The 17,127-nt window shown below is 38.4% G+C and overlaps 1 protein-coding gene across 1 annotated transcript in view; it reads left to right on the top strand.

Moving 5' to 3' along the window:
• The first annotated feature begins 1,944 nt into the window (after positions 1-1,944).
• The window catches only part of scgn (secretagogin, EF-hand calcium binding protein), a 57,603-nt gene continuing 42,420 nt past the window's right edge, over positions 1,945-17,127 (top strand). Inside the window, exons 1-2 of the mRNA XM_020533137.2 lie at positions 1,945-2,190; positions 5,121-5,191. Of these exons, the coding sequence (XP_020388726.1) occupies positions 2,118-2,190; positions 5,121-5,191 (144 nt within the window). The 5' untranslated portion in view covers positions 1,945-2,117. The remainder of the gene's footprint in view (positions 2,191-5,120; positions 5,192-17,127) is intronic.

Below are 17,127 nucleotides of genomic sequence, written 5' to 3' on the forward strand. Positions count from 1 at the left end.
GCCCCAGCTCCTGACTACTGTTTGGAGGCCTGTACACAATCCCAACTATGGTTTTTTTTTACCTTTTGCGGTTCATCACTTCTACCCACACAGATTCTACACCATCTGACCCTACTTCGTTTCTGCCTATTGATTTAATTTCATTTCTCAGTAATAAGGCAACCCCATCCCCTCAACCCACCTGCCTATCTTTTCGATAGGGTATATATCCTTGGATATTTAGTTCCTAATCCTGATCCCCTTGCAGCCATGTCTCTGTGATGCCTACCACGTCATACCTGCCAGTTGCGATCTCTGCCACAAGCTCATTTACCTTATTCCTTATACTGTGTGCATTCATAACACCTTCAGTCCTTTATTAACCCTCCCTCTTCTCATTTTCATTTGTTTTCGTGTTTGATTGCTAGCCTTTTCCAAACACTCTGTCCTGTTTGTGTCTGTGCTGGAGACTTTAGTAACCTCTCCTGAATTTTCCTTCCGTGTTATTTCTTTCATATTTTTCCACTTACTTGAATCCACCATTACCGATGTTAACCTGCTGCTTTGTTTCCCACCGGGGCAAATTTTACCATTCCCTTCACCGCCCCCCCCACCCCCCACTTTCCAGTTTAAAGTCCTGTTGACCAGCCTATTTACCCTTTTCGCTAGAACATTGGTCCTACTACTGATGCCAGTGCCCCATGAAAAGGAACTGTTCTTTCCCGCACCACTCTTTTAGCCACCTATTTAACTTCTTTGTTTTATCTTGCAGATTTCAGTCTTTATGCCATTTTAGTGGGTCAGAATCATTCAACAATGACTTCCCATTGTGCACTTTCATCCTCCAATCTGATGAGATGTAGGAACAGCATGAAACCCATTGACTGGCTGTGAAAGTCAGCATGGCAAGTTGAAGAAGGATTTAATTGGCTTAATTGTTTTCCTAACCAATGGGGTGTGGTGCTGCTTGCTGCTTGAGTGCAACTGAAAGAGCTCAGGATAATGCTGGGATCCTGACCCGATGTCATTTCTGGGGATTTCACTCCCCATGTGCACCCAAATCTAGATCCTTTTGATTGTGGGAATGATTGGGCCCTATGGGCTGAACCTTGCCAGTTTAGGAGATTGTTGGATATTGGGACTGAACATATTCCAGAATCCAGTGGTATCCAGGTCCTACCCCCTTGAATATTCTTCTTGGAGGTGGCCAATTAACAGGCCATTTAGTGCACCCCGGGCTCAGATGGGTGCTGCTGATATCGGTGGGAGACCATGATAGTACCTCAAGTTGGAGTCACCTCTAAGACTTCAGTAAACAGTTCGATTAAGTGTCGTCACAATTGGCAAGCCTTCAGTCTGAAGAGGGAACTGTAAAGTGGGCTTGCAGTTGCATTTGTGGCCCTCAAATATCCCTGCCTTTAAACTCGCCACCAGAGGGTATTAAATTGAGCCGGGTGTCTCTAATATTTTTGACTCGGTTAGGTCACTTGTTTTTCTTAATGTTTCCAGAGATCTTAACAACTATGATAGACAGAGTGCAGGCCTGTCAACTTCAGTTAGGCGGGAAGCGATGTCAGGACATGAGCAGAGACTGTTACCCCAATTGTTTCTGCTCGACCTTGGAAATGATTATTCTATAGCAGAAAGACACGCAATGTGCACTTCATTCATTCTACAAACGCCGATTGTGTGAGACTTTTTAGAATATTGCCCGGGATTGATTTTTTTTCCGACTCTCACATGTCTTTCGAGTTCTGGGTCATTGCTGTTTGGCAATTTAGTTTCTTGTGCAAACAAGAGAAATATCACGCAAGGATACTACTTTCTCTACTCGGCTGCTGTTATTATTCCAAGCGGCCTTTCAATGCAGCCTTCTCTCCATGACCTTAACAAGTGAGTGCATTGGAAGCTGATCAATAGGATGCTGAGATGGGAGGAGCTGGAGCTCGTCAGGGCTCCCTGGAGGATGTTTGGCTCTTGGCTATTGGCTCGTTGGGGAGTGTGAGCTTTGTATTTCAGTGGACTTGCCTTTATCCTGGGAGTGAGAAACGACTTTTGCCCATTGTGGATCTCTCCTGTTAACTGCAGCAGAGAAGCTTGCCAGCAATTCTAAACTTTTTCCTTCACTCGGCAACGCCATGGACAGCCCGGGCTTCGACAACCTGGATGCCGTCGGTTTCCTTCAGATTTGGCAACGCTTTGACGCTGATGGTAATTAATTTTTTTATTTTATCATATCCAGTGCTAAATAGGGAGAGACTTAAGTTCTTGTCTGTATGTGGACACGATGCAAGGAACGCGTGACTATATTTAAAAATTTGCCTGTAAAATATGATTTCCCTTTGTCATATTTCGGAAACTTTTGCGAACAAATTGGGACATGAAATATTCAGTAGACCTGAAAGGACAAAACAAATTAATTTGAACAAGATTTACATAAAGCAGGTGGCTGTACAGTACAAACGCAGAAATTGCTGGATAAGCTCAGCAGGTCTAAGCAGCGTCAGTGGAGAGAAATCAGTCTTAACTTTTCGGGTCTGGTGACCTTTATTCAGAACCCAAAGTGTATAGCACACTTTGCCAAGTTTCTTTATGTGGGTTTGATTGTCCCTAGGGTTGTGTCCTGTTCTCGACACTGCGTTGGCGTAATGCTTCATTTTTTTGTACTGCATAAATGAACTCAACTAATTTATTCCACAATTGCAGCCTGAGACTTTTAGCAATGATTCACTTCCGTAGTTTTCCCATCTCTTGAACCAACATTGTTTCTATTTCCTACATAATTATTTGAACAGACCCCACCCTTGTATGAGGGATCTGGTTCTTTTTGGTATATTTATGTTATCTCTTAGCAGCTGCATCCGTTTGGAGCTTTCGATTTTTATTTTGTTAATGATTGAGCCAGGTCAAGTGAAATCTTCAATTTTGCCACCTTTAAATGCTGCTGTTGAGAGCCTCAGTAAAGAGTTTGTACAAGGGGCAAGAGTTAGAATTGATATCGATTACTTGATCCATAATCACTGATTTCAATATTTGTATCCTGTGGAGAGGTTACAAACATGGAGGTAATGGCCTCGTGGGATTATCACTAGACTATTACTTCAGAAACTCGGCTAATGTTCAGGGCATTCATTTTTTTTATCAAATTCAAATTCTCCTATTTGCAATGGTGTAATTCGAACCATTTGTGACTCCTCAGATACTGAAGTAGTCCTTGTCCAAGTGCTGCAAGACCTGGATAATCTCCAGGCTTGGGCTGACAAGTAGTAAGTAACATTTGCGCCACAAAAATGCTGGGCAATGCCCATCTCCAATAAAAGACAATATAACCATCACCCCTTGGTATTCAATGGTGTTACCATCACACAATCCCCCATCATCAACATCCTTGGGGTTACCATTGACCAGAATCTCAACTGGACTCATCACATAAACACTGGTGACAAGAACGAGTCAGAGGCTAGGAACACTTTTTGGCAAGTAATTCACTACCTGACTCTCCAAAGCCGCCTTCAGCAGTTCACCATCTAAAAGGCACACAAGAGGAGCGTGATGGAATACCCCCCACTTGCCTGGATGTGTGTAGCTCCAACAACACTCAAAAGACTCACCATCCAGGACAAAGCAGCCCACTTGATTAGCACTACATCCACAAACATCCACTCCCTCCACTCCCAACACTCAGTAATAGCAGTGTGTATTATCTACAAGATGCACTGCAGAAATTCGCTAAAATTTCTTAGACAACGCCTTGCAAACCTTTGAACACTTTATCTAGAAGTAGAAGGGCAGCAGATATATGGTCACCATATGGTCCCATCACCACCTGCAAGTTGCTCTTGAAGTCACTCACCATTCTGATTTGGAAATGTATTGCCATTCCTTCACTGTCGCGGGGTCAAAATCCTGGAATTCCATCCCTAACTACATTGAGGGTCAATTTACAGCAAGTGGACTGCAACAGTTGAAGGCAGCTCACCATCACCTTCACCTTCTCAAGGGCAACTAGGGACGAACAATAAAGGCTGGCCAGACAGTGATGCTCACATCCCAACAATGAATTTTAAAAAACTGCTAGTCAAGAATCATTCCAGTTTGCTTTGACTTAGTGGCCACTATTGTACTTTCTTTTTGTATTTTGGAATGAATTGTGCCAGCACAACATTGCTAATCAGGGAAGTTTTCCTCATTTGAGAACCAAATGTATCAGCACCACCGGGGAGCCACAGATTCCAAAGATGCAGGCCAGAGCTGCTGAGTATTTACAACATTTTCTGTTTTATTTCAGATTTCCAGCATCTTCAGTTTTTTCTTTTTATGTTTACGTCAGTGCCATTATTGTGGAGTTCATTCAACCTGCATTCTAGAGTAAGGATAGTGCATCTATTGCACACTTACTATTTCACAAGTGTGGAGCTGTGAAAGTTCTCATTTCAAGTGTGCTCATCATTTTGTGAAGTAAAATTGTTCTTTCAACCTTTCCTTGGTTTTTAAGAAGATGTGAACCTGTACTATTATAGTCAATAAAGAAATATTCTGTTTTAATTTTATGAATTCCTCCCTCCATTCTGGGAACATATAATATGGTGGGACCTGGTCTTTTGACAGTACTCACTGAGAGCAGTAGTTCTTCACTGCAACATCTGTGCATTCTTTTGAAGCAGCAGCTACCAAGCAAAATCATTGTATTGCTGAGGCTGACTAACATCTTAAAACTGCAGCTCTTGAATAACTCGAGTTTAAAAAGCTGTAGTCACTATAAAGGCAACCCAGTCAGCCTTCTAAGCGTACAGTTTCTGTTGTGTTTTCAGGAGTTGTATACCTAGACCTATTCAGAGAAAGTTTGAATACAGCACTTATTACATGTGAATAATGAAGTCAACCTACCGGGAAATACCTCAGATTATGGCTAATCATGTTGGTCTCAGTACCGATTTGAGCCTGGGTGTGTGGGATTTTGGCACTGACAATTTTGTTTAATAAATTCAGCTCTATTTACTGTGCTGTATTACATTCATGCTGTTCATTCAGTACCAAAAGGTCTTCAGACAGGATTTCCAGAATGTTTTCATTTTTATTTTATTCGATACTTCAAATTATTTTATTGAAATGGTTATGCTATTTATTGAAATCTCTTCTAGATAATGGCTACATTGAAGGCAAAGAACTGGATGATTTTTTCCGTCACCTTATGAAGAAACTTGGTACTGAAGTGAGTACACATTCTACTTTAGCTTGTTAAATTGACCTTATTGTAAACATTTCCAAGGCAACAAATTTGACAGCTGCTTGCCAAATGCATGTATGCAGTAGTGGAAAGGACTTACATAAAAACAAAATACATAGCAACAAAGATAACAAGGTGTAGAGCTGGATGAACACAGCAGGCCAAGCAGCATCAGAGGAGCAGGAAGGCTGCCGTTTCGGGCCTAGACCCTTCTTCAGAAATCTACATTCAGAACATTGATACCACTACAACTCTACGTAGCAACAAGGTCAGTTATGCCCGAGAATAACAATGTATTCTAAAGAAGGGTTACTGGGCCTGAAACATTAATGCCCATTTCTGTCCACAGATTCTGCCAGACCCACAGAGTTTTTCCAGCACTTTTGTTTTGTTTTTAATAACCAATGTATTGTTCAAATAAAAGCAAAAAAGTATGAATGCTATAATTCCAAAACAAACTGACAATGTAAGAATTTTTTTAAATGGAGGACAAACATCATGAGGTTACATTCTGAAGTTGTGTAATTCTATGTCAAGTCCTAGACCTTTTAAAGTGTCCAAGCAGAAAATTGAGGTGGCATTCCCTGAGCTTCACTGAAACATTGCAGCAGGCCCAGGACAGAAAAGTTAGCATGAGAGCAAGGTGGGTTATTGAAATGGAAAACAGCTGGGAGTTCTGGCTTATTGCTACAGACAGAATGGAGGTGTTCCACGAAGTGGTTTCTTTGTCTGCTTTGGTCTCGCCAACATAAAAGAGTCAGCATTATAAGCAGCAAATATGGTAGACTGAATAGAATGAAGTACACGTAAAATGCTTCTTCACCTGGAAGATGAATTTGGAGCCTTGGACAGTGAGGAAGGAGCTGGTGAAAGGAACAAAAGTAAAGTAAAAGGAGGGAAGGGAAGAATCAGAGATGAACCACGTAAAGTGAGAGAAGGATGGAAATTGGAAGCAAAATTGATTAATTTTCCACATTCAGAAGTATTGTGGAGAGGACCAGAGAAGATTTCGAACAAGGAATGTTCCACTCTCCATGTTTCATTTTTATTTGAGCCCTGTTATGAAGAAGAGTCACCTGATCTGAAAGGTAAACACTGATTTCTCTCCACAGATGCCACCAGACCTGCTGAGCTTTTCAGTAATTTCTGATTTTGCTTCTGATTTACAGCATTTGCAGTTCTTTCGGTTTTTATTCCTCTACATCATCTGTTCCTCTCGTTTCTGTCTCCACAGATGCTGCCAGATCTACTGACTTTCTCCAGCATTTTCACTGAATATATTGTTCAAATTCTGTTTGCATTTGCAAAGACAGAAAATAGTTATCTGAAAAGATTGTATGAAGTTTTCATGGCATTCACTCTAAAGGTTCAACAATCTGATCATTTCCATGAATAAACTATTTTTTTATCTGATTTGTTCTAGACTTCAAATTGTAATTGTCAAAATCTTGAGTTCAATAGTTCTGCAACAATTACTGTTTTCAGCAGGTTAACTTTCTGTACTGGGTGTTTTTTTAAGCTTTTAATTTTGTACAATTTTAATTTTGTTACTTTCGATCAACAAAAACTCTTCAGCACTGAATATTATATAAAGTAGAATTCGATATACATGGTACTGATGAAAAAAAGCAAGCAAACTGCAACTGTTTGAAAATGTGAAACAAAAGAATTGCTGAAACACAGCAGATTAACTAGTCTTTATGATGAGAACTGACAGGTCATTATGTTAGGCTGATGCATTCTTGAGGACTGGAAAATAATAGAGGCTAGCCCTTACAATCAGAAAAAAAGGAAGGCACAAACAGACAAATCAACAAGCAATACCACAAGGGAAAAAATGAAGTATCTTTTGAATAACCAGTAACCTGAACACATTGTGAATCTAAGAGATCACCTTAGTCAGACAATAAGAGGTTCTGAGGAAGGGTCACCGGACCCAAACGTTAACTCTGATTTCTCCTCACAGATGCTGCCAGACCTGCTGAGCTTTTCCAGCAATTTCTGTTTTACTACAGAAATAAAGAATAGCAAAATAGTTAGTAACCGTCAAACACGTGCGCACACAGCTCCTCCCCCCACCCACCCCCAAACAAACAAACGAACACACACAGATCAAGAAACTAGAAGAGCATATCAAATAATTTATTCATTTTGTGAGCACTTGTTTTAATAAGTTATTGTTTCAAGGTGGGCTTCATTCTGGTACAACAACATTCAGTAACTTTCAACCTTTGTTTAGTGCCAGCATTGTTGCCTCTGAGTCAAAGAGTTGTGGGTTCAAGCCCTACTGAAGTGGATAAGTGCATATTTTTAGCTACACGCCAGTGCAATTTCGAAGGATCACTACAATGTTAGCGGTGCCATCATTCAGCTGAAATGTTAAGACAAGGTACTGTCTGCCCTCTCAGATGGTGTAAAAGTTCTCTCCTGTCATACTCAATGTTGGTCCCTTAACCAGCAACACTATAACAGTTTAATTGGTCAATTTTTTTTCATTGCTTTTTGAGGAACCTTGCTGTGTGAAAATTGGTTGCATTATTTTCCTAGGTGACAGCAATGATCATGCTTGTGAAGTAATTCACTGGCTGAGATGTGCTTTCAGACATTCTAAGATTGGGAATGGTACCATTCAAATGCATGTCTCTCTCTGTCTGGATTATACACAAGTAGAAAAACTAAATTAGACCATTTGTTAAAAGTCAACAATTATTACAAACGTTTCAGAATTTTAAGTGAAAAAGTAAAGCTTCTTCTTGATTGCTTTATTGGACTGAAAGAAAACCTTGGAAGTAGATTCAGAAATGCAACAAAAGTTCAGTGTCACCATTCAGCCACAAGTAAAATGTTTGCAGATTGTACTTTTACCAGTTTTTCTGCATTATAAGGCATCTGATCGGAGTCAAATTTTCAGCATTGAGATAAAAGAAATTCCATGAGGCAAATGTATTCTGGCCTCTAGAAGATGAAAACCATATGAAGTTGGGTGCAATAAACTACTCATCTGTCTCTTTTTGGTCACATTGAAATTCAAAAAAGACATTTCGGAGGTTGAAGATTTGAAATTAGAACTTTCAGGAAGGCATTGCTGTAGAAAGAGCAAGGTTGTATTCTAAAATATTCTGCACGATTGCTACTGAATTTGTTATATTATCAAGTTATTAGGTCAAACTTATGGCCTTTAGACAAAAAGCTTTTCTGTGTTGGAGAATAATCTGATTTAAAGAGCTAATGTCTATTTGGAATTGCTTTATTTGTCAGTGCATGGAACAAAAGTTTGACATTGATGAAAGGATAGTGTATGGAAAATTGTGTTTTAAGGAGATTTGGACTTAGTTAATGGATAGAGTGTTTGTTTTTTTTTCCAAGGTTTAATGCTACTTCAACAATAAATATCAGGGTCACCTGTTGGATAACTCCTAAGTTGTCATTGGGAAAATGCTAGAATCTATTATTAAGGAGTTAATTGCAAGAAATTTGGAAAGCCATAATAAATCAGACAAAGTCAGCATAATTTTTGAGAAAAGCAGCCCCACGTTTGACAAATTTATTAGAGTTTTTTTGAGATGTAATGGGAAGATTGATAAAGGGGAACCAGTAAATGTAGTGCATTTGGATTTTGAAGAGGCATTTGATAAGGTGTATCAACTTTTGATCCATGTCACAAAATTGATCACTATATGTTTAATATTGAACTGATACTGCCTGCATTGATTTAATCCACAGTATTAATGTCTAACATGTAGATGGAGGCTTCTAATTATCAATTTACATGAATTTCATACAATTACTAGAAAAATTGCCATTAATGAATAAGGAAATCCAAGAAGAAGCCATGTTAATTTTCCATGGATTGCTTAAATCCTCAAGTCAGAGAGGAATTATCCAGACTTTTTTTCCTTTATTGGATTTTTCTTTATCTCACCAGTACACGGCAAAAAGGTGGGAGAATTTGGGGTTACATTGGGATGGGTGATGGGTGTCATATGTACAAAAAGAAGTGTCTTGTCATTGTGCACTGACCATTCAGGAGTTCGCACAACCAGAAGTGCTTCATTGCAAATTTAGATGCACTCAAACTCGTCTTGGCATCTGAATTCCTAATACTGACCACTATTGTTTTCCGTTCGTTCGCTATTGTTGGGTCAAGATTATGAAACTCCCATTCTAACAACACTGGTGTATCATTATCCCCATGGACTGCAGCAGTTCAAGGAGGCAATTCAGCATCACCTTCTCAAGGACAGCTTGATGGAACCAACTATCTATGTTCTAGTCATTTTCCTCTTGTTTGATTAGGGCTAGAGTCCAGTTCAGAGTCAAATGGCAGAGAGAGTTTATGGTGACTGAAGATGCATTACTTGGTGGGAGACATTTTCAAATATTGAATGATCCCTACAGCTTTGAATTTTTTCCCCCCCCTGTTTTAGTGAGTTTGTTAAATTACTTTGAGTTAATGCCTTCAGTGAGAAAAAAGGGAGCAGAATTTCCAGGCAAATAACACTTTGCCTGAAACCCCACAAAACAATATCAAGACTTACATTTTTGGTTCACTTCACGAAAGATGATAATAAACTGAAAGCAACTATTCAATATAAACTAAGTCTATGAAAAATAAACTTTATTGCATTTGTGGTAAAGCAAATGTGTACAAACCATAGTACAACAATGGTAGCATATTTGTAGACATAAATATTATGTTTACATGCATTCACAAATTTAAGAGCTTTGGCTGTCAGTATCTATCCTCACATACTATTTGCAAGCAAAACTTCCCTTTAGAGTATATGGCTGGTTTCTGTTAGGCACACAGTTAAAAATGAAAGACAAGGTGTACCAGATGCTTTTTGATTGAACTACCACTGCTAATGTCAAATCTGGCTTGTGTCAATAGATCCACTGTGTTTATTCCTTGTGATTAGCATATCTGCCTCAGGCCAAATTAAGTTAAATTATGTTATCTTGTGCAATTGCATACTCAAAGTTGACAGTCTGTGCTTTCATGAAGGCTTAAAGTGGATTTTCCTCCCCGATTGGCTCTTGCTTATCTCAGAAGGTGCAGGACTTTGTAAAAGAGCAATGTGCAGAAACTGGTTGCTAATAAATACCTTGCCCAGTGGCAATTTTCTTTTGTTTGTGTGCGCGTGTAACTGAATGGAGCACTGCCATCATGATGAGGTATGGAAAGCCAGGCAATCACCTCTGTTTAATATCCCACTCAAAAGACAGAAACTCATGAAATTTCAGCATGAATTATCTGTGACATGCAAAAATCAAAATGTTAATACTTAATAATTTGGTCACAAGCACAGGTGGATATAAAAGATCAATTGCATTATTGGAACAACAGATCTTTCTCCATAATTCTCTCATCCCTCAGCTAAAACTATCAAAAAATAAATGAATAGGTCATTAATCTCACTGTTTGTAGTACATTGCTGTGTTCAAATTGACAACCACTTTTGCCTTTGTGAAAACAGTGGCTATCATTCAAAAATAATTATTTACTTCTGAAATAATTAAGTGTAAAAATAATTGTAACATCCTCCTCCTAATGTATCTAATGATATAGATTAGCTGCTCTTAACAATGTATAAAAACATTTGCCTCCAGACATTACTTCATTCATAGCCCTTATTTTACTGGTCATGCAATATTATTTCAGACTTATTAAACAAAGAAAATGATTAAAAGCCTTTTAACATAAAAAGTAGCTGCTGTACCAATATTGTGAAACCTTCGATCTAATGAGGTACATCGTCAAGAAAAACATGACTAGTGCAAAGGGGTCAGTGCACTGACTTTATACTTCCACCAGGGAACCGCCCCAAAGGCAGCACGAGTCTGAGATGCAACTGGAGCAGTGCAGTTCCAGTTTTGTGATCGGTACTTTCCAAGTATGTCTTCCTCTTGGAGATGCTGAATTTTTAAATTGTCAATTCTGCAGAACGTAATATACTCTTCTTGTGGTGGTTCAGAGGGAAAGACCCAACGTTCTCTTACATGACCTCTGAGTCATGTTTGAAATGAACCCCAGCTGTCTGCTGTCAAGCTGTGTTGTCATGTGAATAGACTTCAATGAAGTGTGCAATTTTTTGTAAGAGAGTTTAGCATGATTTTGAAATGCTCAGGGATAATTTTGTAACTAATGTTCAAAGCCATTAATTTTTTACCAATTCAAATGCATGCCGTGTTGTCAGGGAAGTCAAAACTTGCAAAATTAGTATTTGATCACATGTAATGTAATCCAATCATTAACTATGCAAGTAGATATCCAAGTTAATGTTCATGCCTCCTAGTTTCAACTAACCAGAAACATTCATTGCAAATTTGGATGCACCCAAACACACCTTGGCATCTGAATTCCTCATATTGGCCCCCCGTTGTTTGCTGTTCCTTCACCATCACTGGGTCAAAATCCTGGAATTCCCAGTCTAACAACACTGTGGCATACCATTATCCCTATGGACCATAGCAGTTCAAGAAGGCAACTTACTACCACCTTCTCAAGGACAGTTATGGATGGGCAAAAACAAAGGATAGAATATCCTTTATTGCCAGTGATACCCCCATCCTGCGAATCAGTTTTAAAATATTACATGTAACTTGGTGTCTAGAAGTCAAATTTATCAAAATTACTTGCCCGCAGAGCAGTATCCCAGCTGACATAATCAAGGTGCTAGACCTGTTGACAACTGTGCACCACACTACAGCAACAGTTTATGCTTTCAGGAGAAATGAGCACTTAATTTGATTTGACAAGCATCATGAGTAAGACATAATATGACTTCAAATTCCAATTCAATTATCCTAAAATCTGCTGTCACACTTGTATGCAGTATTGCTAAAAACAGAATTTCCTATTACATTAGCTGACATTAAAGTTGATCTCCCTCAACTATATTAAGTTAGGGTTGTTCAACCTTCATGAATGGAAGGGAAGCAGCATATTTCAATCATTCTCTAACTCGAGGACCAGGGAGCAAATTTAAAAAAGGGAAGGTTTGGGACAATGGGTAAGCATGAGTTTCAAAATAAAAACAATTCCAGCCAATAAATTTATTATAAATGATTAATAACCAATTTATCAGAGTTCTATGAGGAATTGCCATATACTGCAGAGAAAGGGTACCAACGGATGTACTGTAATTAAGTTTTCAATAGACATCTGGACAGGTGCCACATCAAAGATTATCGTGGAAAATAAAAGCTCGTGGCATACGAAGTTTAATATTGATATGGTTAGAGGATTGGCTGGCTGACAGAAATAATAGCCATAAATGTATCAGCTTCTGGTTGGCATATAATGAATGATGTGCCATGGGAATTAGTGCTGGGCTTCAACCTTTTACAATAATATAAAAGAACTATATGAAGGGACCAATGGTATGGTAACTAAATTTACTGATGACTCAAAGGTAAGTAAGAAAGTTAAGTTGTGAAGAGGACACAAGGAAGCTACAAATGATATAGATAGGTTAAGTGAATGGGAAAAGATCTGGCATACAGACTATAATGTAAAGAAATGTGAAATTGTTCATTTTGGCAGGAAAAATAAAAATAAGTGTTTTGTCCACGTGAAAGAATATAGAGTTTCGAGATATAAAGAAATCTGCATGTCCTGGTACATGAATCACAACGGGTAAAGTATGCAGGTACAGAAAGTAATCAGGAAAGCCAACAGAACGTTATTGTTTACTGAGAGGGAAATTGAATGCAAAAGTAGTGAGGTTACATTGTTATACACAGTATTGGGGAGACCACATCAGGACTACCATGGATAGTATTTCATTATTTATTTTAATGGAGGAGAAGGTTTACTAAATTAACATCTGGGATGGGTGGATCATGAGGGGACTTGACCAGTGAATGTGGAAAGGATATTTCCTCTTGCGGGAGATCCTAGAATGAGGAATTAATGTTTTATGAATGAGAATTTAAGACAGAGGTAAGAATTATTTATCTTGCAGAGTGTTGTGTGTCTTTAGAACGGTCCTCCTCAAAAGGCATTGGAAGCAAAGTTTTTGCTGAAGTAGATAGATTATTGATAAGCAAATTGATGATAGGTTATTGGGTGTAAGTGGAAATGTGGAATAATCAAATCAACCATGATCTTAATAAACAATGAGGAGACTCATCATTTGGGGAATATTTTGTCCTGTTTGGTCAATTGGAGATCTCATAGCAAGCCCACTGTCTCTACACCAGACATTGTACACTTGCACTTTCCAACAGATGACAGCAGCTAAAGAGAACTTGAAGGACTTATACCTTCTCCCTAGCTGAGGAATATTGAGGCCAACTGCAATGTTTATATTGCAACCTTGATCTTGATCAGACAACTCAGCACAGACTCATGTCTGCTGTCTGCTACTCATGTTCTTAATTTATATGCTGATATGTTTGTACATCTGTGCCATGTCTGCTGACTGTTTAGTCAGTTCAAGTGCACTCATTTCATTGTTTAATGTTAAATGTCTGTATTTCATTATGTATGATTTATGTATTTGCGTATATCTATATATACAGTTCTGTGTGTATAAATATAAGCACAGTGGCTCAATGGTTAGCACTGCTGCCTCACAGAGCCAGGGCCCCGGGTTCCATTCCATCCTCAGGGGACTGCCTGTGTGGAGTTTGCACATTCTCCCCATGTCTGCTTGGGTTTCTGCTGGGCGCTCCGGTTTGGCTATGCTAAATTGCCCATAGTATCCAGGGATGTGCGGGTTAGGTGGATTAGCCATGGGGAATGCAGGTTTACAGGAATAGGGTGGGGGTGGGTCTGGATAGGATACTCTTCAGAGGGTCGGTTTGGACTCGATGGGTCAAATGACCTGCTTCCACACTAGGGATTCTAACTGGGCTATTTTACCTTGATGTTATTGAGCAATGAAAAAATGATTGCAATGCAGCTTAACATTTAACCAACTTTGATCCCAATCCCTATCCCTCAGCATCTCTGTTTTCAGAAATGATCCAACATCCCCAAGATTTTTGGGAAAGCAAGTTCCAGATTTCATTACATCTTCTGAGTATTACTGTCGATCAAATGGGTAGATAAATTATTGAGGACATTTTACAACTTAGTACTCTAGGAAGGGCATTCTTTAAAATAACCAAGTTTCTAACAAACTCCCTGCTGGCAAAACTTAGTTCCAGAAGTGTAAATCCAAAAATTTTAACATTCAGGATTTGCATCTTTTCACGCAAGTGCCAAGAGAGGCTATTCAGCAGTTATGTAATTTATTCAGAAGAATTTGAGAAGCTGATTTTATTTTCAGTAGCATTAAAGTAACAGATTTGGCCCTAATTCTGACAGAAAATGGTTGTGCCTGCTGTTACAAATGTAAAATACTGCCATGCAGCTACAAGTCCTTCATCCAGTTTGTTATCATTATTCAATTATTGTTATAGTGTTTCCGCAGTTTCATCTACTTTTGGGATTTATTAGCTGTTTAGTACTTGCTTCTGTTGCTGTAGATAATGTTTTTGACAATATTAGCATTGTTTACTTATGGGGAACTGATACTGTCCTTATGATGGTAAGATAACCAGATTACATGCAATATTTTCAGAGAAAGCAGAATTGTGACCCTTGCATCTCATTTTCAGTGTTCATGTGTATCACTGGCTAGGTCAGCATTCATTGTCTATCACTTCCTGGTGCAACATTTTCATTTCTGGAATGAAACGACAGAACAGATTTCTTTTGTTTCTCCTGTGGCCACTTGAAGATTAAAATGTAGACTATTATTATAAATTTAAAAATTACTTTAATTGCCATTTTACAGATGCTGATTTTCAATAATATTCAAACCACTTATTCAAAGTAAATATTACCATCTACTACGATGGCATTTTAACCCATGTCCCTAGAACATCAACCTAAGGTTCTGGATTACTAACTGGCATTATCGTTACACCGCCACCCCATTCTACATCTGTGGAGAGAATAGTGGTGGTAACATTTCAACTTTCATTAGTGATGTGTCTCAGTACCTATGCTTTTGTTAACAAATCAAGCTTGTATTTTCTATTGTGGGGGAGAGACATGGATAAGGAATTGGGACTTTTGCTCAAGATATGGAAGTACATGGTGCTTTTCTGCAGATGTACTTTTTTATTCTTATGAATATGAATAGTGTGTAACATTAAATAAGCAAAGTGCTTCCTACCACAATTTCGTGCTTTTTTTTCTCAACTGACCCACAATGAATGTTCCAGTCATGGAGAAATTCATGTGATCATAAAGGCAAAGTTACCAGCAACAACAGAAAGCAGTAACATTTCAAAAGCAAAGAAGAGCAATGAATAAAGTTAAAGTAGACTCCAAAAGTAGTTATGTTTTGGACAACTGTAAAGTTTCTTTCATGGTTTACAGCAATAGAATGTTTCGCATAACATCCTAAACAAATACAAGATCACAGGCTTTCACTGATGGCTCGACCGGAAAACTCACTGCCCAATGAGGCTGTCAGTTGAGAAAGTGTTTTATTTTCAGGAGCATTAGATTAACAAGTTTGGTCCTAAATCTGCTAGAGTTAAAATTAAATCTGCTTCATAACTGAAATTATGATTTACGTATCCCTGGTACAAGGTCATAGAAGTGGCTATGTAAAATCATGTGCCAATTTATCTGATCAGGATCAAGGTTACAATATAAACATTGCAGTTGGCCTCAATATTCCTCAGCTAGGGAGAAGGTACAAGTCTTCAATTACTCTTTAACTGCTGTCACCTGCTGGAAAGTGCAAGTGTATATGTTTGGTGTAGAAAGTGGGCTTGCTATGAGATCTCCCATTGACCAAATGAGAAAAAAACAATCCCCAACCTATGACACTCTTCTTTAATTTATTGTTTGTGAATGCTAACTTCAAATAAAACAGTCTCATCAGTCACCAAAGAACTCACGTCAAAATATCAGATGATGGCCTGGCTGTCGTCTTCAATACAAAGGATAAATGAATAAATAATATTTGATGCAGGAAAGGTCTAAATTGAAAATCACGATAAATCCATCAGACAGTTATAAAAAGCCTATTGATTCATGAATGTTCTTTAGGGAAGGATATTGTGCTTGTTAATGTAGTTCAGGCTGTAGCTGGTGGCTAGATTACACTAAAATACATATAAAGGTTATGGTGACCTACTCGGTCACATTGTTTATAGAGAGAGTTTTGCATAATTCCCGCGTGACTTGGTACTGAGGATTCATGAATCTGCTGTAATTTCAGTTATGAAGCAGATTTCATTTTTACTCTATCAGAATTAGGACCAAATTTGTTATTCTAATGCTACTGAAAATAATGCACTTCCTCAAAATCTACTGAATAAAATATGTAGCTGCTGTACAGTCTCATGGCACATCCTTGGGAAGATGCAGATCCTAAATATTAAACTTTATTGATTTACCCTCTGGTACTAAGTTTCACCAGAGGAGAGTTTGTGTTAGAAAGTTGGTTATGTAGATTAATGCCCTTCCAGGAGTACAAAGTTGTAAAATTCCTCTAACTTAACTGTCCTTTTCATCAACAATAATACTCATTGCATAATACTCAAGGTATAATGAATTTAGATCAGAGGTAAAGGCATTAACTCATAAACTTAAGGATTTATGTCTTAACTAACATACACATATAAATGTACGCATATGTATTTATTGCTCAAGAAGCAGTTAAGAGTGAACTACAAGTCATGTTTAGGCCAGACTAGGTAAGACAGCAGATTTCCTTGCTTACAGACTTAAGCAGACGGGTTTTTATGATAGCTTTTTATTCTAGATTTTTAAAAATGAATTCTGATTTCACCATCTGCCTGGTGGAATTTGACCCAATGTCTCCAGAGGCTAAGGTTCTAGATTGCTAGCCTAGTGACATTACCATTACACCGCTGCCTCACCATGCATATGCAGGGAGCAAAAAAGG

The sequence above is a fragment of the Rhincodon typus genome, chromosome 2, assembly GCF_021869965.1.
Source record: "Rhincodon typus isolate 14 chromosome 2, sRhiTyp1.1, whole genome shotgun sequence".
In the NCBI taxonomy this organism is placed as follows: Eukaryota; Metazoa; Chordata; class Chondrichthyes; order Orectolobiformes; family Rhincodontidae; genus Rhincodon; species Rhincodon typus.